Source organism: Pezoporus occidentalis, unplaced genomic scaffold (genome assembly GCF_034315485.1).
Source record: "Pezoporus occidentalis ecotype Australia unplaced genomic scaffold, CSIRO_AGI_Poc_V1 ctg175, whole genome shotgun sequence".
Lineage (NCBI taxonomy): Eukaryota > Metazoa > Chordata > Aves > Psittaciformes > Psittacidae > Pezoporus > Pezoporus occidentalis.
In genome coordinates, this window is record NW_026913586.1 from 702,615 (window position 1) to 727,663 (window position 25,049).

At 43.6% G+C, this 25,049-nt stretch overlaps 1 protein-coding gene across 6 annotated transcripts in view; it reads right to left on the reverse strand.

Annotated features, from left to right (window-relative positions):
- Nucleotides 1-2,724: 2,724 nt before the first annotated feature.
- The window catches only part of SHLD1 (shieldin complex subunit 1), an 80,452-nt gene continuing 58,127 nt past the window's right edge, over nucleotides 2,725-25,049 (reverse strand). For 4 of the 6 annotated variants that reach the window (XM_062614325.1, XM_062614326.1, XM_062614327.1 and 1 more), the window contains 2 exons: nucleotides 9,072-10,160; nucleotides 2,725-3,545 (listed from right to left, as the gene is read on the reverse strand). In XM_062614325.1, coding sequence (XP_062470309.1) covers nucleotides 9,640-10,160 — 521 coding nt within the window. In that variant the 3' untranslated portion in view covers nucleotides 2,725-3,545; nucleotides 9,072-9,639. Of the gene's footprint in view, nucleotides 3,546-5,556; nucleotides 10,161-25,049 lie in introns of those variants that run through there. The other 2 variants (XM_062614328.1, XM_062614323.1) reach the window with 2 other exon arrangements.

The window sequence follows — 25,049 nt, forward strand, 5'->3', positions numbered from 1 at the left end:
GGGAGCTGCTGAGGATCTGCTCCAGCACCTGCCTGTCGCAAGAGCTCAGTTCCCTCCTTGGCTGCCTTTCAGCTCCGGGATGGGGCAGGTCATTGGCATGAATCAGTGCCTCCCACTAGCAGCTGTGTGGGAGGGAAATCAAAATGCTGTTGGAGTAGGCATCAGTGAGGCCATCAATACCAAAGGTCCTGGAGGAGCTCCCAGCTGAGGAGAGTGTGGAATGACTTAACAGCAGAAGGATTTGTCAAGGATGACAAAACAGTTTGTATCAGGCATTTCTGTAAGGTTCGTTCTGGGAATAGAGAGGTAGCGCTCAATGCCTGCCACGCTTAGTCTGAAGATGAGCCCCAAGGCAACCCAGGTGGCTGGGGGGCTGTGTGCCTGCTGCAGCCTGAGTCACCATGGGCTTTGGATCTGGGCTGAACAGCAGGGAAAGCCCTTGGGCACTGGCTGTCAAGTCCTGTGTTCCTCCTCCTTGGCAATAATGGATCAATTTTGCTTGTGAAACCTGCTGATGTTATTTCCCCATATTATACCTCACTTGCACTTTTCACTGGAAGATCCTGTGGAATCTTATATACCCAGGGCCCTTAAGGGTGTTGTGGGTTTTAGGTGTCATCTTAACCCAGCCTTGGAGCACTGCTCCTCTGCTGTGAGCCAGGACGCTTTTCTGAACAAGCTGAAGGGAAAAACATACTTGGATTTGTTCTACAGTGAAAGACAGCAAATGCCTTTGCAAAAGCAACCTCTACGTGCTACTAGAGAGCACAGAGAGACGAACGGAGGGGGCAAAGGAAGACTAAAGCTTAGGCACAGCTTCCTGGGAGCAGCCCTGGGACGGTGCAGGGTATGCAGCTCTAGGGGCTCACACCAGGAGACAGAGGGGAGGTGGGTGGAAGGAACACGGGCTGCAGAGGGACACCTTCACTGTTTCAGGCCACTGCAACCAGGGAAGAAACAAATGTGCCTTGCACGTACTCAACTTTCGTAACAGAGATCAGGAGTTCCTGCTCTCCTTCTGTGCCAGTTGCCAGAGCTGCAGCAGCATCATTTAGGGAAAGCTGGGAAAACTTCCTGACAGCTCTTAAAGCAGGCAGCAGGCAGGAGGGTGCCTGGGATCATTCTCCCCTAGGGTCATGCAGCCAGCCGTGCTGAGCAGCACCTCATGGTTGGGGTAGAGCAAGGGAAAAGCAAAGCTCAGAGGTATGTTTCTCACTGCACAAAGGGGCAACTTGCAAGGGATCTTGCCCTGAGCATGCACACAGCAGTTTTTCTGCCTGGCAGGTAAATGTTCAGTGGTTACATCTAAGTCTGCTTTTGAAAGCTGTACCAAAGCAGCCCAGCTGCCTACTGAGCTCATGGTGGTGGAGCGTGTTTGGGTACAAAGCAGGCCAGTATTGCCTGGTTCCTTGCCTCCAGGTAAACAGGTTATTTTCCTGCCTTAAATTATGCAGTGGAGGAAAAAATGAAATGATCACAGAAGCAAATAAAGTGAATGGAGAGAAACCAACAGCAGAGGGGCTTTAAAATTCAATGGTTTGTGCTTCACTGAGTGCTGAAACCAAGGAAGCATCAAAGCCAAGTCAAGTGCAAGGCAGGCAGAGGAAAGCACTTCATCTCCCAGAAGGAAACAGTTTCCCTGAGGTTATTGCACAGGCTGGAGAGAAATGTACAGAATATGGGCCATTTCCATGAGGGCCTTGTACCACTCTTGGCACTTAACATCCCGAAAACCCTGTTATTTACCTGGAAGGAGCCATCACCTATCCACCCATGGATGGCCACACTTCCAAGCCACTGTATCAGTCCTTCTGATGACACCTAAGCAGAGTTGGATCAAAAGTAACAAGCCTGTGACTATGCTTCTGTGGCTTCTTCCAGTCATGGAAGGCAAAAAAAAGCCCCACCCAAAACACAACAGGACTGAATGTTCTTGAAATTCAGGGAATAGCAACATGACAGGAGAAGGCAGATATTCCACATAGTAACTGATACCCAGACAGTGTAAACTCAGCGGTATATCAGGGGTCATGGCAGCAACAAAGCTGGAACGTGAACATTGGGACATATCTACGGGCAGGAACATTTGCAGGGGAGTGTTCATCCTCTCCTGTATGTAGGGATAGGGCAGAGGGAGAGCTAAGTCACTTCAAAAGCATTGAACCTTTGGAGTAAGAGCATGAGCTGATTCATGTCTTTGACTTCAGAAGGGATGAAAAATAACCACAGTGCAAGGCCTTTCTAGATGTAACTGCCACAAATATCTTGGATATTAATAACTTGGATATTCTGGATATAGATTCCCTCCCATCCCAAGAGGGAATTTCACGATGAATTTTCACCTGTTTCCTAGGAATGCGCCTCTAGCACATAATTTCTGGTTTTGCTCACAAAGGACACAAGCTTCCTCCCCTTTGTTCTGCAACGAGTGTGGGGGCCCTGTATGTGAATCATAGAATCATAGAATAGTTAGGGTTGGAAAGGACCTTAAGATCATCTAGTTCCAACCCCCCTGCCATGGGCAGGGACACCTCACACTAAACCATTTCACCCAAGGCTCTGTCCAACCTGTCCTTGAACACCGCCAGGGATGGAGCATTCACAGCTTCCTTGGGCAACCCATTCCAGTGCCTCACCACCCTCAGAAGTAAAGAACTTCTTCCGTATATCCAGTCTAAACTTCCCCTGTTAAATTTTAACCCGTTACCCTTTGTCCTGTCACTACAGTCCCTAATGAAGAGTCCCTCCCCAGCATCCCTATAGCCCCCCTTCAGATACTGGAAGGCTGCTATGAAGGCAGTGACCCTAGAGGTGCTTTGTAGTAGCACTTCCAACCACACAATCACTTTGGCCAACTCTTTCCAAACCACATCCCAGCATGCCGGATTATCACCCACCTAAACAAGTGCTGAGACTTATCCCCTCTCCATTTTCCTTGAAGGTAATTTACCCTTCCTCAACACTAAGCCTCTCAACCACCTACTGTGCAAAACAGCATGGACACAGGAATCAGACTCATACTCCAAAGAAAACAAATACAGCTAAGAAAAAATACCTCTCTACAAGACCTGTGTCAAATGTATCACCTGCTCCAGAGATGTCTATTCCAAAGGGCTAAATCTTTGCCCTTCCTTCTGTCTCAGCATAAGACATATATCTATTTTTGGCAGGCTTACTGGCTTGAGCTGAATATTGTAGCTGGAAGTGAGCAGCACACAGAAGAACTGCAGGCAGCCCTGACCGTGAGGGATGCAAACATCTCAAAAGGTGGCATGTTCCAGTAGCACAGAGCTTACCACATCCTCTGTGAGATGCCAGCCAAGACTTGTAGATGTGAGTCATAATCCAAATTTTTCAGCTGCATCCAGGCTGTTCTGCCTACATTGCTCTTTAAAATCAAAGTTTCATGCTCTCCTCTGTCACCATCTATCTTCATGCTTTCTGCAGCTGCCTATTCTCTGTTTTGTCATTGCTTCTATCTCATTTCCTAAAGGGTTGAAGAGTAGTGAGTCCTCTTTTCCCTCTTCTTGCCACATCAGAGATTTCTAATAAGAAAACCAGGATGTTAAAGGCAGTGGCTGTGCAGCCGCATGAGCCTGGAGGAGCTGAAGCAGAAGCATGATTTCCCTGGAGGCACTTCACCTCCCCTCTGGCCCTTGGTGTGTAGAGAAGCAGCATGATCCCCCACAGCAGGACCCCAGACTGACTTCCTGGATATGTACCTTCCAAACCAAGATTGCCTCATTTCTGCTGCCCAGCAGAAAAGGACCTGGGGGTGCTGAGCGATGGTGGCTGAACATGAGCCAGCTTGTGCCCAGGCAGCCAAGAGGGCCAACAGCATCCTGGCCTGTATCAGTAATAGTGTGGCAGCAGGGCCAGGGCAGTGATTGTTCCCCTGTACTGGGCACTGGTGAGGCTGCACCTTGAATCCTGGGTTCGGTTCTGGGCCCCTCACTACCGCAGAGACATTGAGGTGCTGGAGCGGGGCCAGAAAAGGCGAATGAAGCTGGTGAAGAGTCTGGAGCACAAATGTGATGGGGAAGCTGAAGGACCTGGGGATGTTTAGTCCAGAGAAGAGAATGCTCAGGGGGGACCTTATCGCTCCCTACAACTACCTGAAAAGAGGATATAGTGAGGTGGTGGTCTCCCTCTTCTCTCAAGTAACAAGTGATAGGACAAGAGGTAACAGCCTGAAGCTGCACCAGGGGAAGTTTAGATTGGGTATTAGGAATGATTTCTTCACAGAGAGAGTGCTCAGGTATTGGAACAGGCTGCCCAGGGCAGTGGTGGAGTCACGATCCTTGGAGGCGTTCACACACTGTTTAGATGAAGCTCACAGTGGTATGGTTTAGTGGTGGTCTTGGCAGTCCTGGGGTAACAGTTGGATTTGATGATCCTAAAGGTCTTTTCCAACTTAGTTAATTCTATGATTCTATCATCATTTAAAACCCATAACAACAAATGAACAGCTATTCACTTGGATGTTTTCAAAACCTCATTCAAAAAGCAGATAAAAAGATGGCAGCACAGGTTTTTCCAGGCCTCAGGAGGAGCACTCCATGTGTGCCCTCTCTCCTCACAGTCTCAAAGAGGGGGTCCAGACAGATACCTCACATTTGTTATGAGTGGGGAAGGCCACGTCTGGCTCCAGGGCTGATCTAGGGTGAGACTACAGTCAATTAGGGTTTCTTTCCTCTTCTGTAAAACCCAGCAGGTCTCTCTCAATCATCATCAGTAGCAGAACTCTCCTACAGAACAGGAACTTCCTATTTTGCTCTGAGCTTCCTTTGTGGAAATTGTATGGGTTTGGGTTTGGGTTTTTAATTCTAACAAATCTGAGTAGCAGACCACGTGGTAACACCCAAAGCAAAAAACAATTAATCGCCAAACCCAATACAGCAACTGAAGGGCTCCAGATGCAGTCCTCTGACTTCTTCAGCTCACTTCTCCAGGTTATTTCCCTTAAATTGGCAGTTAAAAGATTTTCCACAGCAGCTCATATTTAAGTGTGTAAAAGAGCATAAATACTAGTGAAAAATTATGAGCAACAACATCTGATTCACACTGAAGACCTTCCTTCCTCCACGTACATCCTTTAGCAATAGCTCCCTACATCCATCAGTATCAATGCCCTTGTAGCTGTGGCAGATCTGTGTTGGTTAAGCAATGTGAGCTGGCAGGGAAAGGCCAATACCGTTTCTGTAATTACTTATAGCACACTCCAGAGCATGTTTATTTTTTCCAGCTGTATCTATTGCTGAAGCAGTTGGTATTACCCTTCTCCATAATTTTTGCCTGTAGGATGCTTTTCTCTGGATTCCTGCAGACCAGCACCTGCAGACAGATTTACTACTACAGAAATTATGCTGGATCCTCATCTCAGCTCTTTTTTATCCCTGGCACCATTAACTTGAGTAGCTGGGGGCTGCTCCAATATTCTGTGTGCCCTCCAGCAGATGTACAACACCCTTGCCATAAAAGCAAGCAAGCAACACCTTAAGCAGAACCACCAAGAAGCCAGATGTATCAGTTTCATGATGACTCAAAGACAACAAGACAGTTCCAGTGTAAATCTATTTGCAAAGAGAGATTGCATCAAATCCATAGATCTTGGCCATAATTTGCAGCCAGCTGGGCCAGCAGGGCCTCTTCCTGCTTTGGTTAAAGCCAAATTTCCATTGCCTTTGCTAGAAACACCTGCAGAGCAGAGGGGCTGTGCCAACCTGCTGGGGGCAGAAAGGCAGGAATAGCAGCTCCATGTGAAACTGCAGCAGGCTGCATGAAACATGAACACCCGTCCTTGGATCTGGCCAGAGGAAAGGGAAGAGACAAGGAATCTCAGCAGTTGGGCTGGCAGGGTAAGAACTATCTCCAAAGTGAAATGCTGAAGATCAAGTGCTAAAACTGGTGCAAGCGGTGTGAGTAAGAACATTAGCTGGGAACCTTGAAGTTGACCTTTGAGATCCCAACTGTGCTTTCTTCTTTGTCCGTATACTGTTAACTAAAGCACATCCCCTCCTCTTGCTTTCCATGTTTCCTTGAACACATCCACACTGGAGAATGTATGGCCTCCCCAGTAAGCAAGCAACATCTTGCAGCAAACCACCCCTTCAGTGGACAAAACAGAGTGTGGAAAACATGCAGAAAGGCACACATCTTCCTATCAGAGGGAGTAAGGCAGCAAAAAAGCCACTGAGCGAGTAGATAAGAGGCCTCCAAGAGAGAATCCTTAAGTGGTTGTGTGTGGGTTCATTGCTCTGTTGCTGACTGACATCAGGCTCTTTGGGCTCAGAGACATCTGTTTCATTTTAAATGGAAAACTCCTCCAGGGATCTCATTAGCACCACCACAAAAGACATAAAGGAACTGGAGGTTGGTGGAGGGATGATGGTGGGGAGGGAAACAGGACAGAAGCGCTGTTAAACTGAGTTTAAACTAGCAAGGAAGGAGCACTCTTCCCCACTGGGGCTGCCTCCTTCTCCTGTCCACAGGGTGACTGGCTGGGGTGGGGCCAACACCCAGGAGAGCAGCTGCCCAAAAGCCCAACCTGAGGCACCTACTCACCCACCTGTGCCCCTGGGGCTGTTTTTCCCCTCCAAATCCCTCCTCCTGCTCTCTTTGTTCCTGGGGTCCTGTCCTCCCCTGTCTCCCATCACTGCCTGGACACTTGTTTGTAAGGGGCAATGCTCTGGCGAAGTTCGTGCCTCTACAACTGGCAGCAGAGGACAAGGCACTTGTGGCTGTGTTTGCAGTGGTGGGAGGTGCACTGGCGTTTTAACACAGCTGTCCTACTCGACACTGCTGGGGACTGGCTTGACACAGGATCTTGGCAGCCTCACACATTTTAAGCTGATTGCTCCTTCAAAGCTGCTTCCATTTTTCTGAAGACTCCACTGAAAGAAAGAGGTGAAGTAGTCTGTGAAAGAGTATTTTAGAGGATCCAAAACGTGGATGGATTGCCCTTAGGCTAAGAAAAGTTACAAAAGCAACAGACAAAAAAAAGCAAAGAACCCACAAAAATAGGAGGGGAAAAAAAAAAATCCAACTTAGTTAATTCAAAGCAACACATCATAGTTATAACTGCAAATCAGTTTAAGAAGTTCAAATAGACTAAGTTAGCCCCCCTGTGCTATTGCTCACCAGAAGTAATACGCATTATTATGATGTCTTCTATGTAGCAGCATAAAATGCCAAATAGGACTGTGCTTCTTTCAAGAACAGCCTGTTCAAAGCAATTGGTGAGTCTTGCTTGAAACACCTGGCAAAGGAGAGAGATGCATTCGTCTCCCTATGTCTCAAAGGAATTGAGGAGAGATGTTTATCAAGGAAATGAGTAATAAAAATGGTTTGGCTTTCAGCAGACTTGGAAATACACAGAGCAGGTTCCAGCACAGGTTTGTAAAAAATTAATTAGCAGTGAGTGGGAAAAGGAGTGATGAGTATTATTCTCTGTGCTGTAGTCTTGTTTAACTTAATAGAAGTGATTGAACTGTAAGATTCCAATGAAACACTTCCTAATATTAAGTGCTTCTGCAGGAATGGAGGTGTTTCACAGAAGTAATGATCAGGTATTCTAAACTCTATCATATTTCAGCTCCTTACACCAGATATCTGAGAAAACTGCTTAAACATTTAGCTTGTTTTGTTGTCATTAAAAACCAATGGGATTTTGGAGCCTAATTTACCTAGCTGAGCTCTGCTCTGCTTCTGTAAGCATCTAATACATGAAAATCTGCCATAAACTAATCAGGTTTATTCCAAATTTTAATTAAAATCTAACAATAAAAGTTTGGAGAAGCCAAAACTCAGTATTTTTCCAAAAGAATTCTCTGATTTGCAAGCTGTGAAACAAAGCAAAATCTAAATCAAAGCAGTGGGCCTGGCAACCCTGGTAAGGACTACAATGTACCTATCTTCTCCAATCCAAGTGTCTCTTTTAGAGCCTGATACCTCGTTCAAGAACAGAACATTCATAATTGCAGACAGTAAAGCACAGCTTTAATAACCGATAACCTGTCCAGAGAGGGACTGGATCTGGTTGACCATTTCAAAGGGCTCCCACATGCTGAACAGAGGGACCCGAACTGCAGCCCTGTGCAACAGCAGCACCCTTCCCACCACAGCTTTGACAGTGGGAGCCCAGTCCTGCATCCCTTGTGCAGCTATTTTCCTTGGGATTCACCCCATAAGCACAAAGCAAAGGAGAATTAAGCCTGCCAAATTCATAGCAACGCATCAGACTTAAAGCACTTTAAATTCCCTACCAAAACCAACTGCTGGGAATTAGTCCTTCAGGTCACCTCTTAATGTCATAGGCAAGTGGCAGCCACCAAAACCTAAGCTGGGCAACCAGTGAATTAGGCCAGTTCCCACTGCAGCTAGTGCTGATCTTGCCAACTAAAACCAGAGCAAGAAAGTTGCGGGTATAAACAGCAGCAGAGCTTAGAAAAAGCAAACCTTTACTGTAACCAACACCAGATGATCCCTACTGGTGGGGTGGTTCAAACATCTCACAGAACATTTTCCCTCATCCATCAACACACCAGGGAAGTGATCACAAGGTCTTGTGCAGTGCCAACAAAGATAAGAGTGTACTCAACCAACAAGCATTGATTTTCTCTCTGTGAAAGCTCTGAGCTCAGACCCTGTGGTAGAAAAAATCAGCAGGAGCTAATGTGTAGGGAGACAGCTTGAGAAAGCAACACTGGCCCTACAGAACCAACCAAGTGACCCACAGTCTTGGGCATGCTGATATGTGAGCTCTGCTTCTCCTGCTTTTCCTTACAGGAGGCAGCTACCAGGGCAGCTGGCAACAACTCTGCAGCTTCCCTACAGACACCTCTGCAGAGCCCTTACTCACGAATCTATTTCAGGTTGCTCTTAAACCACCTCATACAGACACGAAAAAAATCCTCAATCTGTTCAGCTGGAGCACTTGAAGTGTTAGAAACATCACTACGGTGATAAAGCTTTTTTATTTTCTTTTTTTATCCTTCCTGTTAAAAAAATAACCTGCTCAGAAGCTTTATTTCCTCTCTGATAAAAACACTTTTCTTGTTGAAAAAGCTCACCTGCATTGCAATCATGATCTGTAGAATTGTATATCTCTAAGTAAACACACAGGCTATCAGGCACCCTATGGAAGCACAGGAGTTATAGTATCTGTCAGGTACAGAACAGTCTTAAATTTCCTCCCTAGCTCTGAGGAATATTGTTCCAAGCTTGTTCAGTCAGTGTGTTATAGTCAACAGCACTTGGACATCCTTGCCTATGCAAAGTTTGAATTTGGGCTGGGCCACTGTTCAGCTGGCGTAGGAATGCAGGTCAATTTAAAAGCCTGGTAGGTATAAATCATCATGTTTGATGTCCCAGCAGCAGACACTGCATCACTGATCACCCATCCCACTTAAGTCAACACATCTGAAGCAGTTTCATGGGGACCACAGATGCTCCTTATGCAGCGGTGTTCTGCAGAGACCAAGATGGCAAGGTCTGCTCCAGATGGAATATGGAATTCCTCCATGAAATAAGTGTGTTCAAGAGGGTGCTAAGAGAAGAGTTACTTTCTAAGATCACCTTTTTTCACAGTGAAAGTAAAGCTCCAATGACAGAAACATCCCCCCTCCTGCTGTGTCTTGCTCATTTCTCATGTGACATGTCAGGGCTCTGTTCAGTCCATGTTTGTTTCAAGAGGAATTGCAGGACATCATCGGAGAGTCCAGGTGTTCTCTTTATGTCTTCCAACACAACTTCTCCTTCAGCTGGCTTTGAAAAACAAGCAGTAGTGGGGTGGTTTGGAAAGATCTTACACCCATCTCTGTTCAAGACCACCTGGGCCATTTGCAGGCAACGCGATGCATATTTTGTTCCATCCCGGTTTGCCAGCTCTGAAATTTTCTGTGACAGACATCGTGATGCAGCCTCGTAGGTGGGATCCGTTCTGTCTGGCCATTTTTTACAATACATTTTGTAGAAGCCATCAAGAGATTTCCTGATATCGGTATCTTCTGCATTACCATGTTCATACATGGAGGAGAGCGCAGCACCGATAGGTTTGGTGGGCTCACATAACTCTGCTTCTGGATAACATCTCACGTTTGCTTCCTCAGAGCCTCCAGCAGCAAAGCCCGCAGGAACTGCAGAGGATAGATTGCTCTCTCCTGCAAGCACAACATCAATGAAACTGATTAGTCACCAGGTCATCTCTGTGGCAAGATGGTTTTTTTTGTCCCCCCTCACTGCAGTCTGGCAAACAAACCCTGTGCAGGCACAAGCTAAGTACTGCTTTAAAGCTGGCTGGACTGCCAGAGGGGCTTGCTGCATAGATTCATACAAGATGGGCTGCATCTGGGGATATCACAGTTGTCCCACCCTTGACTCCGTGCAGTGGCTGAGTGTACTCACTGGTACACACCTTCCTCTCAGTTCCAAAGAGCTGGAAATTGGGATCTGCTGCTGCTGGAGATGACATCTGAAGCACAGGGAAGTCTAGTTTGCAGCTAAAGCATGTCTCCCTCTGTTTCAGTTTTCTCCCTTCATCCCCAGGGTCTAATCTTTCCCTTTTCATAGTCTCAATTTTACAGCACATTGTGCTGTCCTGTCCCCTAGCTTTCAGCCAGATCTAGAGCCTCCAAACCAAGAGTGTTATGGTGACTGCATGGAATTTGGGAATGGGGACTGTAGAAGGGGACCTCGTGCTCCCCCATGAAGATCCAGGGGTTGGAACTAGATGATTTTTAAGGTCCCTTCTATGATTACATTCCAAATGTTCTCTGCACATCCTGCAGCCTTATACAAAGGATGAGGACTCACTCTTGCCTAGCTCTTCCCCTTCCTTGCTAACCCACATCTCTGGACAACAGTCAGGCCTGTGGTTCTCTTCTGTTCCAATGCAAACAAAGGGTACTTGCACATAATTAATATAGTGTCAGCAGAGAGACACTTGGTAATGACATGACCAGGATGATGAGGAAGTCACACACAGCTTCTAGTAGGAAGAGCCTCCATAAAGAGACCTTGAATTGGGCTCTGGTACCCAGTGTGTGCATCTAACTGCAATCTCATCTCTAAGCCTGCTGCGCCACAAGCCTGTGTGCCAAGCACCTGAGTCACCGACAGGAGAATTTTCCAGGGCTCAGGCAGAGGTTGCACAGCCGTCATCTGCAAGTTACGTAAGTAGGACGCAGGAGTTAGAAAACAGCTCAGTCTTTTCTAATCCTGTGAAGCAGGAAGCAGAGTGCAGCCCTTCTCTTTGGTAAGAGACCACGTTCAAAGCAAATCTCAGTGCAGCAGCAGAAGGCTGTTCTTCCCCCCCCCCAGTAACACAAAGAATGACCCTCGCCTCCCTGAGTGGTCAGAGACTCATTAAAATGAAATCAAGATGTCTCAGCCGCCACATTGTACGTTGCCTCTTTCTTCCTCCCCCTACTTTCTATCTTTGATCTTTCTTTTCAATTTCACTTCATCTCCAATTCTGCAATTTAAAATAGAACTCTTCCTCATCTTGCAATGTGTCATTTCCAATGCAGCACAAAGAAAAGCTTAGTGGCCTTCTTTTAACATCAATATATGTCATCAGAGTAGCAAATCAGAGCAAATCAAAGAGAACAGGTCCATTTTGCCTTGGTGCCAATGTTAAGTTAGAACTGAAGGCTCATTCATCTCAGATAATTCAATCAAGGGGCACTTGTACTCAGACCCCTGTAGCAACTGCAAACCCCTGTGCTGTGCTGTTGTCTTCCTACTTCTTATGCACAGCTCAAAGCCATATTTTGTGAAAGAGCAGCAGCTGCCTCCAGCTACAAATCTCAACCCTACACAATGTGGTAAGAACAAACTCCCGTTGGTTTCATCCTGTCAGGGGAGATCTTTGCAATCAGTGCTGTTCTGCCTTTCTCCCACCATCCTAGATTGAATGTTTGGAAAAATCTCTTCACTGAAAAGGTTATCGAGCACTGGAACACGCTGCCCAGGAAATTGGTTGACTCACTATCCCTGGAGGTATTTAAAATGGTTGAGTGGTGGGCTTGGCAGTGTTAGATGTCTAGTCAGATGAGATGATCTTAAAGGTCTTTTCCAACTTAAACTATTCTATTCTACTATGACCTATGAAGCAGCCATCCTTTGTGGAATCACAATCCACTGAGGAAGGTATGTATTTCAGGGGGTTGGGGCTTGATTAGTCAGAAAGTACTCAATTATATTATTGGTGGAACATTTTTCTTTCAGCTACTGATTAGAATTTATATATCTCTGTTTTTCAACAGTAGGTCTTTTAGTGGCTTACTTTTCTAGCAAAGCCTTCTTAAGGGAAGACATGGAAAGTTAGATGCAGAATTTCCAGGACCAATCTACATCGCACAAAGTTGCATCTTTCCTTAACTTCCCTTACCATTTCCCAAAACCTTCTCAAACTATGTGCCAACTTTGCACATACACTCAACCCTTTTCCTTTCGAAAAGATACCAGTCAAGGTCCTTCCCTGACACACTCTAAAGAGCTGATACTGTTGTTGTAACACACAAGTCTCCTGAATGATTTATAAACCACAAAGCACAAGCCCAGTAGCTGGATGCCTGCAGGGTCTAGAAAGAGCTTCTCAGCTGGGGCACACATACAGCGCTCAAGCACGCCACGTAGGCCAGCAAACACGCTGCTAAAAAAAAAGGCAGCATTAAACTAATCAATCCCTTTTCCCTCTCCATGCACTTGCACCCCTCAAGAAAGTGGGGATTCCTGGGTTCCACACAGCAGTGATACTTCAAAGGCCAGACCTCTCTGGCTAGCTCTCAGCAGCAGAAAAGATGTAGTTTTGTAAATTCTTTATCCTTGCCCATCCATGGTCGCTGCTCCATCCCTGGCAGTGTTCAAGGCCAGGTTGGACGGGACTTGGAGCAACCTGCTCTAGAGGAAGGTATCCCCAGGGGGTTAGAACTAGATGAGCTTTAAGGTCCCTTCCAACCCAAACCATTCTGTGACCCTATGACTTATGTGACAAGACTGAGTAAAGGGTGGGGGAATGATTCCATGGCAAACTTACCCCCACAGCTGTCACACACCCTTGTGTTGACTTGGCCTACAGAAGTCAATGCAAAGATGAGCAGGGCTGAAAACTCACACTCCATTTGCCTGCAATGGAGTTTCATCACCAGAGAATCTGCCTCAATTTATTTTTTAGCTATTTTCACTCATTTATACTACCAAGTATGCATCAAAACAAAACACACCAACAGAAAAGCCCCAAAAAACTGAAACAGGCCATTACTCATGTCTTGTTTTTATTCTCACATGATGGATAATCATCAGTAAGAATGTATCTTATTTCATCTGCACCTCCACTCCCTGCTAATTAAAGTTCAGCATTTGCAGCTTATTAGTAAAAGACCTGGAGGCTGATAAAAGGATATTCTTTGTGTTTATAAACCTGCTGATGAAAATTTAAAGTCTCCATCTGGTACAGGCATATAACCCAACCGCCTGAAGCACATACCCAAATCCTGCTTTGGACCTGGGCCACTTTCAGTGATGTAACACCTCTGCAATATTATTATTTGTGCTTCTACATTAACAGCTTATGTAGTGGTTTGAGTCTCTGTGTAACTGTAATCAAGCATATCCAGAGTGCAAAGTAAGCCATCCTTCAAACAGTAGAGCTGTTATGCTGCTGGCTTTCTGGGGAAAGAAATCCCCCTCAATTCACAGGCTGAGGAAAAGACTAAGAAAAGCAAGATTAGGTTTGGTTTGTTTTTTTTTAACAGAACTAAATTCATTTGGAGACATACGAATTGCAGTATAATAACAGTAGCTATCCAAGTTCAACCAGATGTTGGTTAGGTGATCATAGACTCCTAGAATGGTTAGGGTTGGAAAGAACCTTAAAGACTGTGTGATGCTAGAGCACATCCCTATGTTGTAAAATCAGTGACAGGACTGCTATCCAGAGTGTCTCAGAGTGACAAAGACTACTGAACTACTCAGCTCTGACGCTGTACTCAGAAAACATGTGTCTGCTTCCTGCTACAGCCATTCTGCTGGCTGCGGAGGCCCAAAGAAACCATTAGGATCAGCTTGTCTTAACAAATGTCCCTGAACAAAGATTACCAGAGAACTGAGCAACCCAACAGCAGAAAGGAAAAAAACAAAGAAAGGAGAGAGCTAGAATGAAATTCTTTCCTTGGGTAAGACTACCCCAAAAGTCACCAATACTTTACTTACTTTCCCTGGGAATTGATGGGGCTGAGCATAACTGAATACAGCTTTTTTTCAGAACAGCTGAAGAACAGAAGCAGGAAGTATGTTCTAATGAAGAACAGAAGCTGGGGAGACAAACTACAGCTATGGACTCCCATGTCAGAACTTAAAATACTGCCTTGTCCAAGGCACCACCAAGCTTTTATGGCAAGTTCAAGACCTGCAAGTGACCACAGATCCTGCCTCTTGACACACTGCAGTTAATTGGTGCTCCCAAACTTTTCCTCAGAGAGGAAGACAGAAGACTGTCCTCTGCTGGTCACGAAAATCAGCCATTTCTTGCCCTGGACACCCCACATGCCCTGGACACTGCCATCTGTAGCTCAGTGTGCTCTTTGTACCCAATGAGTCTTCTCCCCACTGTGCCTTGTTAAAGTCAACACATACTAAATGTCTATGGGTAGTGATGAGTCATACAAAAAGGACAAAGTTGTTTTGGTTGATGGCACCCATTAAAAAAGGACCATTCAGAAGTTCTCACAGATTCACAGTATCACAGTATGCTGGAGATTGGAAGGGACCTCAAAAGTTTAACGTTACACAGGAATGTGTCCAGGCGGGCTTTGAATGTCTCCAGGGAAGGAGACTCCACAACCTCCCTGGGCAGCCTGTTCCAGTGTTCCGTCACCCTCACTGAGAAGAAGTTCCTTCTCAAGTTTAAGTGGAACCTCTTGTGTTCCAGTTTGCACCCATTACCCCTTGTCCTATCATTGTTTGCCACTGAGTAGAGCCTGGCTCCATCCTCGTGACACTCCCCCTTTATATATTTATAGACACTTATAAGGTCACCCCTCAGTCTCCTCTTCTCTAAACTATAAAGACCCAGCTCCCTCAGTCTTTCCTCATAAGGGAGATGCTCCACTCCCTTAATCATCTTGGTTGCCCTGCGCTGGACTCTCTCCAGCAGCTCCCTGTCCTTCTTGAACTGAGGGGCCCAGAACTGGACACAATATTCCAGATGGGGTCTCACCAGGGCAGAGTAGAGGGGAAGGAGGACCTCTCTCGACCTACTAACCACCGCCCTTCTAATACATCCCAGGATGCCATTGGCCTTCTTAGCCAATGTAGTGTTTCTCTTTTCCCATCAACCTGGCAGGCTGTATCTGGGGTGAAAGCAGCTAGCCACAAATAAGAAAGCGTCCCTAATTTTGTGGTTGCTGTTAAGCGGTAAGACAAGTGAACACAGATGCCATCTCTGAGGGTTGCTACAGCCCTCTCACCATTCCTAGGAAATCCCTTCTTGCCTCTCCATCAGACACATCCATATGGCATATGAAAGCTCAAGCAGAGGCGATACCACTTGGGCTTGAGCAGAGCTCCCAACTGACAGCAAATCTGTGCCAAATCATGTGATGTGGGAGATGCTTCTATACACAGAGAAGACAAGAACAAGGTCCCAGGTTGCAGCAGAACTCTGTAAATGCCCATGGCACCTTATAATTAGATGTGCTGTGCTTTTACTTTCATTAGTGAAATTTCCATTTATTATAACAGTTAAACACCCATGTGTGAACTGCTGATTACATCCCTTTACATGAACTGGAATGGATTTGCACTGTATGATTTCCATTACTAACATTTCAATTGGAATAGCACCAAATGAAAAGAAGTATAAAAAAAACCCCAAGTATAATTCTGCTAGATGCTGTACAAATAGCTATCACTTTGAATAAATGACAGATCCTAAAGTGTTTGTTGTACAGTACTGAAGAATAGTGGTAGAGTTTACAATTTGTCTGCACAGATATCTGCCTTGCACAAAACATCTCTTTTCTTCTTGCACTGTTGTTTGGGAAACCTTCCAGCATTTAAAGCAAAGGCAAAATGGATTTTTCAATGACATTATCATTCAAACAGACAGATACAAGCAGAGCAGATTTGCTCCTTGTGGGTATTTAAATTGTGAACTGAAAGTGAAAATAAGAATATAATAAGCTTTGCTACTTTGCCATCTCCCTGATGATACACAAAACAGCTTTCTCCTGCCAGAATATGCAGTAGGCTTTAGCTCATAAGACAGTATCTGTGAGACTCTCTTTCACATGCGACATAACCAGCTATACTCTTCACCTACCAGCTCACAGGAGAGGCACACATCGCTGTGTCTGATTGATGAGGAGCTGGCTGGGAGCTATGCAAATGTTGCTCTGTCAGGAGACCCGGAGGAGGTGAGCGTGGGAGAGTGGGCAAAAGGCAGCTAGAAAGTAAAGAAGAGGCTGGAGGAATTCAAGGATTGGTGTAGAAAAGGGAGGCAGTGATGGAGGAATAGCACTAGGTATAGCCCAGTACTCAGGCTCCCTTTTTTCTTCTACCTGCTGCACGTTTGTGGTGTGAAAACTTGGGGGGGGGAAGTGCTTTAATTTGCACAGGTAAGATGTAAGCAGTTATTCCAGGGAAGCATAAACCTTTCCCTTTCTGTCTAACTCTCTTAGAGATTTGAAATTCAAGAAAAATAAAAAGGTTGGCAAACAGCAAAGTGCTTAGTGCTTTTTGAAATGCAGCAAGCAGGCGTAGTGCATCCCCCTGGACACTCTTCCAAATGTCACACTTCGTATTAAGCTCTGCCCTGCTCTGGGAGCTCACATCTGATGACTGCTGCACCATACTTTTAAGACAGCTGGAAAACTCAGCTAAATGAAATCTTTCAGAGAATGCTCTAGTCAAACACTCTGGATTTAATAAACCACAGAGCAAGTCAGCTATGAACTCCTACAAATTAAAACTCCTTATTTGGTGAAAGCCAAGACATAGGCACCACTGCCATCTCACAAACCTGTTCCTAAGCAACCAAGCCCCATGGTCCAGGGCAACAGGTAAGGGCAGAAGGAGCATGAGCCTCATAAACACCATTACTTAGAGCTAGGCCCCAAGAGCCTCTTGTTGATACATACTCAGCCAGACCCCAGAACATTAGACATTGGATGTAAGTGGGGTGCTTGAGATTTTATTTTACAAGCAAGTTCCTCCCTTCCTCCCTTGGAGCTCATCGCCATTGTAAAAATAAAAATAGCCAAGGTAAAAACTCCTCAAATATGTATATTTAGAGTGGTTTCATTTCCATGACTACGTAACCAGTAAAAACCCCTAAAGTATCCTATTTGCCTCAAATCGTGATTTTAAAAAAGCTTAAGATCCAACTTAAAGATTCTACTGCAAGAGTAACATTTCTCTGGAACATAAATAATAAAAACATTAACTGTCAATTAAAGTTATTATCCAGCAGATAATGCCTTGAAGGCATCATGGGGCTTTATTAAACTGCAACTATCTGCTGCTTTCCTATTATACAAACAGTCTTGGGAACTGACAGCCGGAATCACCTTGTTTATATAACGCTAAACACACCAATTTCCAAAAAGAAACTCTGACAAGGCTTCTTAAGCTAATTGCTCAGCTTCTTCTTAGGCATTAGGAGAGCCCGGGGAAGCAACCGTAAGAACAGCACCACACATGTTCATGTGCACAGAGACAACAGTGCTGTGCTAGATCAGCCTCTCCTTAGCCACAGCAAAACTTATCTCAATGGGCTTCTAAGCCTTGAGAGACAGGATCCAACATGACCGTGCCTGAACAAAGCCTCTGCCTTCTCTGTGGTTAAACTAAGGACCATCGTCTCCCGTCAAGTCCACTATTCAGCAGGACCACAGCATCACTCTGCCCGCAGGGAGAATTCACACCATTTGAATCAAGTTTGACCCCTTTCCTCCTGCGGGCAGGCAGAAGCCTTTTATTAAAAAGATAGATTTTTCCTTCTTTTAATCAATAACTTGCACTGTTGCTTTTTCATACACAGAAGGCTCTAATTTAGCCACAGATCATATTTACCTTTAAGCCCATCCTGTTTCATAATGAAAGCAAAGGTCTAGTGCTTAAAACTGTTGGGGAACAATTCTGCCTGCCTGATTTTCACTGCCTAAGATTTGTAAAGGATTTTCTGAAGGAAAACTGGGATTTGTGTTTTATGGTGCCTGAAGGAGCTTTCTCACTTATACAAAGTGCATTGCATGGCTAAAGCAGACGGTAATTGTTTCCCTTCATATTTATTTCCTGCCTAAAAAATATGATTTTGAGTCTTGTCTACTCTCTTTTCCAGCAGACTCTGTATTAGGTCTTCACAAACTGTTAGCTTTCTGACATAAGAAGCTGAGAGGGAAGGAATTTTTATTCAGCCCTGTGTTAGGTTACTAGCGAGTTAACTCTGGAATTCAGAAAAGGATTTACTATGCCCACCTCTTCAGCTAAGAGCTGAGAAAGTCCCTTGGGAACCTGAGTCATCCAAGGAGACCTCTTGAAGAGACAAACAGGGACTGATGAAAGACAACATTCTTCATAGTTCCAAGGTAAAAGACTGAGCAGGGAAAAATCCTTCCAGTTTCTGGCAAGACACACAAAGGAAAGATACTATACATTCTGCAGATGTTATGCAGAACTAAGGAAGCTATGAGCTGAAATGAAAAGATGATTTAAACATCTATCTGGATGACAATTAGTGATCATAGACAAGTCTAGAAAAAAAAATCTGGAAGAGTTAATAAATGCCATTCTTTGGGGCTTTAACAAATCATCTGCTAGAGGCAAGAATATGGCCCAACAGGCAGCTAACTGCATACTGCAGACACCCGTTCTGGAGGATGTGGATGAAATAAAGTGAGGGAAACTGCCTCTTAGTCTGAAATATTCAGTAATGGCCACTGCCAATGACAGGAAGCAACTCTAGATTACAAGTATTACTGAGTAAGACAATATCACTGTATATGCAAGTATTAAAAAAACAAACCCCAAAGCAATATCCTTTTGCGATTTATTAAATACTTTTGTCTTTCATTCAGAGTCACACATTTTCGGTACTCAACAGGACTGACAACCCTCAGCTGATGTCTTTGACGAAAACATGAATAAGCAGACAGCTCCCACTGGAAATCAACAGCTCAAGTTTCAACCTCAGTTTACAATAAGTGTACCTTCTGCATCTCCTTGCAGAGTGACATGCATAACAGTCTGCCTGGTAAAACAAGATGATACTATTCATACAGCTAAAACAGAAGAGAAAGAGCCTGTCATGGCAGTGTTCCTTTAATGAGAAGACCAAAATATTATATAAAATTTAGCAAAGTATTTGCTTTACTTAAAGACTGTGTGAAATTGGAAAAGGTTGGGGAGGGGATGTTCAAAGTATGCTGCCTTCCCTTGCCATTACAGCACTTGAAAGTCCAATTCATTACAATGTTAGCACCCACAAACATATCTGAGTACAGAAGTGACATACGGAGCATAGGCAGAAAGGCAGTTTCTAGACCAAGAAAACGCTGCAAAACAAGGTATTTTTAAAGCATGATTTGTTGTGCATCACTTGTTTGGGTATTTTTTGAGGGAAGTATTATGCCTTTCTCTTTTTTTATTATTGTAATACTTTATTTCAGTTATTAAACCATTCTTATCTCAACCCACGGGCTTTTACCTTTTTCTTATTCTCTTCCCCATCCCACTGTAGGAGTGGAGGGGAGTGAGCAAGCAGCTGTGTGGTACTTAGTTGCTGGCTGGGCTTAAACCATGACAGTGTATTTGTCCAACTTTTTACCAACTTATTATTTATGTTCAGATCCCAAATATCAGTGGATTGATTTCCAGAAGTGCTAAATACACAGATGCTCTCACAAAGTTTAAAAGAAGACATAGAGATTTTAGCTCTTTTGAAGACAATACCATCTAAGCTTTAACTTTAATTCTTCAGCAGCAAATCACTACAAGTTGTACAACAGAAAAAAAGAAACCAAGAGAAGTGCCTTTTGGCACACTGGCAGAGGTGTTTTCCTGAATTTATGTACAATAAGATGATTTTAAAACCATGCTTCTTGTCTGTGTCATGCTCCTGAAAATATGCTGCATGCCAGACAAGCACAGAAAGGCTGGCACTTGAAGCAGGAGTAGGAAAAAAAAACAAAAAAAACCCAAAGAAACAATCTGAAAAAGCACAGCCAAACAGCAGGTACAAAGGTAAAGAAATCTGCTGATACTCTGGGGAAGATCTGAAGGCAGAGTGAGGCATTTTCAGAGTCTCCCTGCAGACCTGATGTGGCTGCACACATTGAACAGGCTGTGCAGAGACGCAGGCAGCCCAGGGTGCCTTGGCACAGAAAGAGCAGACCTATCTCTTTGTCATTCCTCAGCCCCACTGTGCGAGATGTAGAATCACACAGCTTGGGGCTGCTGCTTTCTGCACTGCCAAAGGAAGCTTGTGCATCAGATATTGATAAAAATGAAAAACAGACTCAAAAATAAGAATGGAAGCAAGATACCAATCTCCATGTATCAGCTTTCCACAGTCTAATAAATGAAACATCCTCATATTGAAGAAATCAGAGTCAGATATATCAAGGAAATTTTCAAGATATAGAAAATTCAATTTCAACAGAATGCAATGAAAAGCAAGCAAGACATAAAAGTTTAATAACTTGGAGGTATTTGTTCATCACTAGTCTGTGGCATTTTGGCCTGCCACTTTAAAAACACACTGAATAAACATTTGAATCATCCAGTTTTGCTACAGTATTACTTGAAATCACATAATGAGTAGAAAGATTATTAGACTAGAGCAATAGGCACATTTGTAGGCCATTCACAAATGCTGGAGGCTTGAGAAGCACAAGGGCTTTTTCTTAATTATCTACATGCTAGCTTGGGAATCACTGAAATCTCTTCATCATCAGAACCAGCTTGATAGAAAATTAGGTATTGAACAGAATTGTTTTGCCATTTAATCAGTCAGACTTCTTCAGGAATTGCTGTGTTGCTAATAAACCAAGCACCTGAAAACTGAACTAGGAAATGGTTATCACATCTGAATTGCATTAGGAGTGAATCCTCAGGCCCTTAACGGGCTACACTCACCTACCAAACTTTCCTAAAGTGGTGTCGTGGCTGTGGGGCTATATATGCATCTGAAAGAACTAAAAAAACCTGAAGGGCAGAACAGAAGGAAGAAAGGAGAAATTCCTTACTAAGGAGTATGACTTTTAAAGCTAAAAAGGAGAAAAATCACCTAGCAAGCAACTAGAGTAATCTCCATTCATCTCCTCACTTTGTTCTCTCAGCCAGTCACAAGAGAAGCTTGGCAATACATGCATTTCCGTGCTATAATTCAGGTTTGCCCTCAAAGGCCAAACACTAAAAGATTTCAGTCGCTCCAGATTTGTTTACAGTCCTTTAGCTGGGTGCATAGCCTATTAGGTCTGCTTTTGAAGAAAATTTTTTAGCCATGAGCAGATCTGGGTGCACTCAAACCTTTCAGTTCTGCCCCAAACAAAGCATTTCACCTGAATTACTAGTGGACACCACTCTGGGTAAACTATGAAGGTCAACGAGAGCTTAAATCCTGTTTAAAAAGGTAACGCCACCCCATATGATTACCCCACAGCAATTCTATACCAGGGAACCAGGACAGCTCTGCTGAGAGGCTGCACAGACTTTATCAGGCAAGAGCCTGGTCCTGTATGTGAAACACTTGCTTGAACAGTTTTTCAGTAACACCTTCAACTACTGACGAGCTGTGGTTAGTGACAGTTACTGCAACCACTCTTTTATGACAGAGATACTTTCAAGCCACACATAAGAGATAACAAGGTCTTGCATCACCACACGTAGCTTGAAAACATCTTATGGTGTTCACAAATACTTATAATGAGAAAAATTAGTTAATTCCTGCAAAACAAGGAAAACAAAAGGACAGGTAAGTCAGAACAAGTTAGGGCAATTTAAATGTTCAAAATAGAATTCAGATACCTCCTTAATCCAAAAACAATCACAAAAGTAGCAAGGTAGGGAAAAAGATAAAACTCCTTTTAAATATGTAGGAGAGAGAGGGTTTATTGCAGGGATCTGTGAACAGCGTGACGTGCATTTTTCATAATCCATCCGATATTTGCATGTGTAAATATTTGCACCGTTCACAAATAGTAAAGAAAAACACCCCAACTACTTTTCAAGGTGATGTGAGAGCATTTTAATGACTTTCCACAGAGAAGGAAGGTGAATTATGATCATATTTGTTCAGAACTTCTTTTCTGAATACAGGCTGGAGAGACTTTAGAAACAGACACCCAGATACTGGGAAACATCAGTCAGCTCAGAGTTTTTAGCTTATTGATCACACTCTCAAATTTGCCTGGCTCTTTTGTCAAGTGTGAAGTAATCAATGCTGTTGGGACATTCAGCAATTCCCTTGTGTCATCTGAATGAGAACATGAGACTCCAGCTGCTCCTCTCTCCAAAACAGTATTGGAGGAGAAAAAAGGATGAGAAATAAGATTATGAAAATAAACATGAGTAAAGCTGAACTAATAGATAATCAACAGATAAAAGAGAGTTCTTTTGAGTCCAGACAACCAGAGGATGCAGCACAGGTGCCAAATGCATGAAAATTATATTCCTAAAACCAACATATATACTAAAATCAACCAGCTCTCCGGGCATGCAACAAGCTTTCAGCACCAGGAATCCCCTAGCAAATGAGTTTAGAGCTATCCCCGGATTCTTTAAGAGACAGAAAATTCTTTCAATATTGTAGCCTTGCTCCAAGTTGTTTTTTTTTCACTCTGATGTCAACCAGAGACGATACCTCAGCACCTTGCTTTTCAAAGTACATTTTAAAGGACTTGTGAATATTCTTCTACTTGTTGAGAAACAATTTCTAGCCCATGTGAAAATATAATCTGAAAATGTAACATGTTTTTGAATGAGGCTCTACTGAAATGGAGGGCAGAGGTGTATATAAATTAAACCCCATTGGGGTGGCGTTTAGGTTTAGTACTCTAAGAGCCAGTGAACTAGGTAAGGTAAAAATGCCATTACAAAGCAGAATGTCTCACTGAAACATGGGACAAAATTGTTACAGAAGCCTCCAAACTCAGTTTAATTAACAAAGTAGTTCCAAATCCATGGAGTTCATAATTCATTCCCAAGGTGAAGCTCACTCATTCCAGCAATGGAAGCATGTGCCAACTTCAGCTTTCAAATCGCATTTTCACACAGGTGTTTAAACAATGGAAGTTCACACATATTTTGGAGTAACATTTCCTCTTCTTTTAAAAATGTCAATGAATTAGTGTTGGATCACGACTGATTAGCACTCCTGGCAAACATTAATTCAAACATAATTAATAACTTATTAAGAGGAAAAGCCAACTATTTAATATAATGAATGTCTTCACATTGGACATTTTTATCCAATCATAAAATCAGGTATGTATAACATTTGTATGATATAAAACAGCTCTTTAACAGTGATGGTAGATTCCATTTTTCAAACAAAACAGTAAGTTTGCCACTATTCAATTTCCTCTCTCTAGGCTGGAGATACTCCTGACAGCTGAGTTCTAGTACAAGCTAAAGTCTCCTGGTTCTTATTTGAGATTGGTTGGTGGGGTGGGATTTGACAGTCCAGATAATTTATCTGATCATCCATATGGGAATTTTCTTTTTATTTTTTAACCCCCAAAATTTATGATCAGTTTAAGAATTTGTTTCTAAAGGGCTTAAAGCAAACATAATTCAAACAGATTGGATTATGTGATTGTAGTAAATCCATCTGTTTTATTTATAAATAGAACAGGGAATTCTGAAACAAAGACTTCAGTGAACAATTTCAGCTGAAATTTGGGACTGGTCTTCAAGGGCTACTCAATAGGGTTGGTTTAGATCAAATGTGGACACCATGAGGATTAATTAATTAATTTGCACTCCACTACCTTGCCAACCTGCTTCCTTAATCTCTTTCATTTGCTCATAAGCCATCCAGAAAGCCTCAGTACCCTCATAAGGGAGGACACTTCTGCATAGTGCATAAGCACTTGTGCCTCTTAAAGAAGGTGTAGCTACAGATGTAATAGCATACCAGAAAATACTCATATCCAAGAATAACTTGGACTTGAACATTATTACCTTACCAATAAGGTGGCTAGGTGCATTTTCCATGAATTAAATTAAGTCAGGAACAGTTGTCAGAAAATAAAATTTGACATGGTGGGAAACTCAGCTCTGAAACTTCAAAACCTCTAAGATCATAGCACTGGAGTCCTTCATTTCCTCCACTCTACAAACAAATCCACTTTCATATTTTTCCACTTCCTCTTGGTCACACTTACTGCTGAAGGTTAATCATGACTCTTAAGAAGAGATACATGTGATGCTTCCTTTAGCTGGAAAAATGTTTAATGCATTAAGGGCACAAAAAAGGCTGGTGCTCTTCAGATGCCCAGCTGTGCCCCCCCCCCCCCCAGCAGCTGTCACTCATTCTTTATAATAAAAAAATCAGATGCCAGTCTGCTGCAGCACAGACTTGAAAGAATTCAGAGGTGAATGTATTCAAACAGAGCAAGAGACGACAAAAGGTGCGTTTTAGTTACAGCAGCACTTGTTTTCCAGTGCCAACATATAAGCTCAAGCAGAGCACAATAGGCAAACAAAGGCATACAAGGTTAATCACAGGGTGTGATCTTGCTCTTTTGAAATACAAGTGCATTGTCACTGCCATAAAATCATACTTTAAAAGATCTTGGGGTGTTTTTTCTTTTTTTCCCTTTAACCTCCAGCATAATAATGAAGGCTCATTCACCCTCCTGCCACACCATGAAGAAAAGGAGGCACAGGAAAGGTTATTTAAATCTGCAAACCACTGACACTACAAGGAGCTCAGAGTCCATCTGAAGACAGCAAAAAAGTGGTCTGTCCTGGAGGAGCAGGGATTGTGCAAAGCTGAAAGATAGACACAAGATGTTTGCTACCTTGCAGAGAGGCACCTCTGC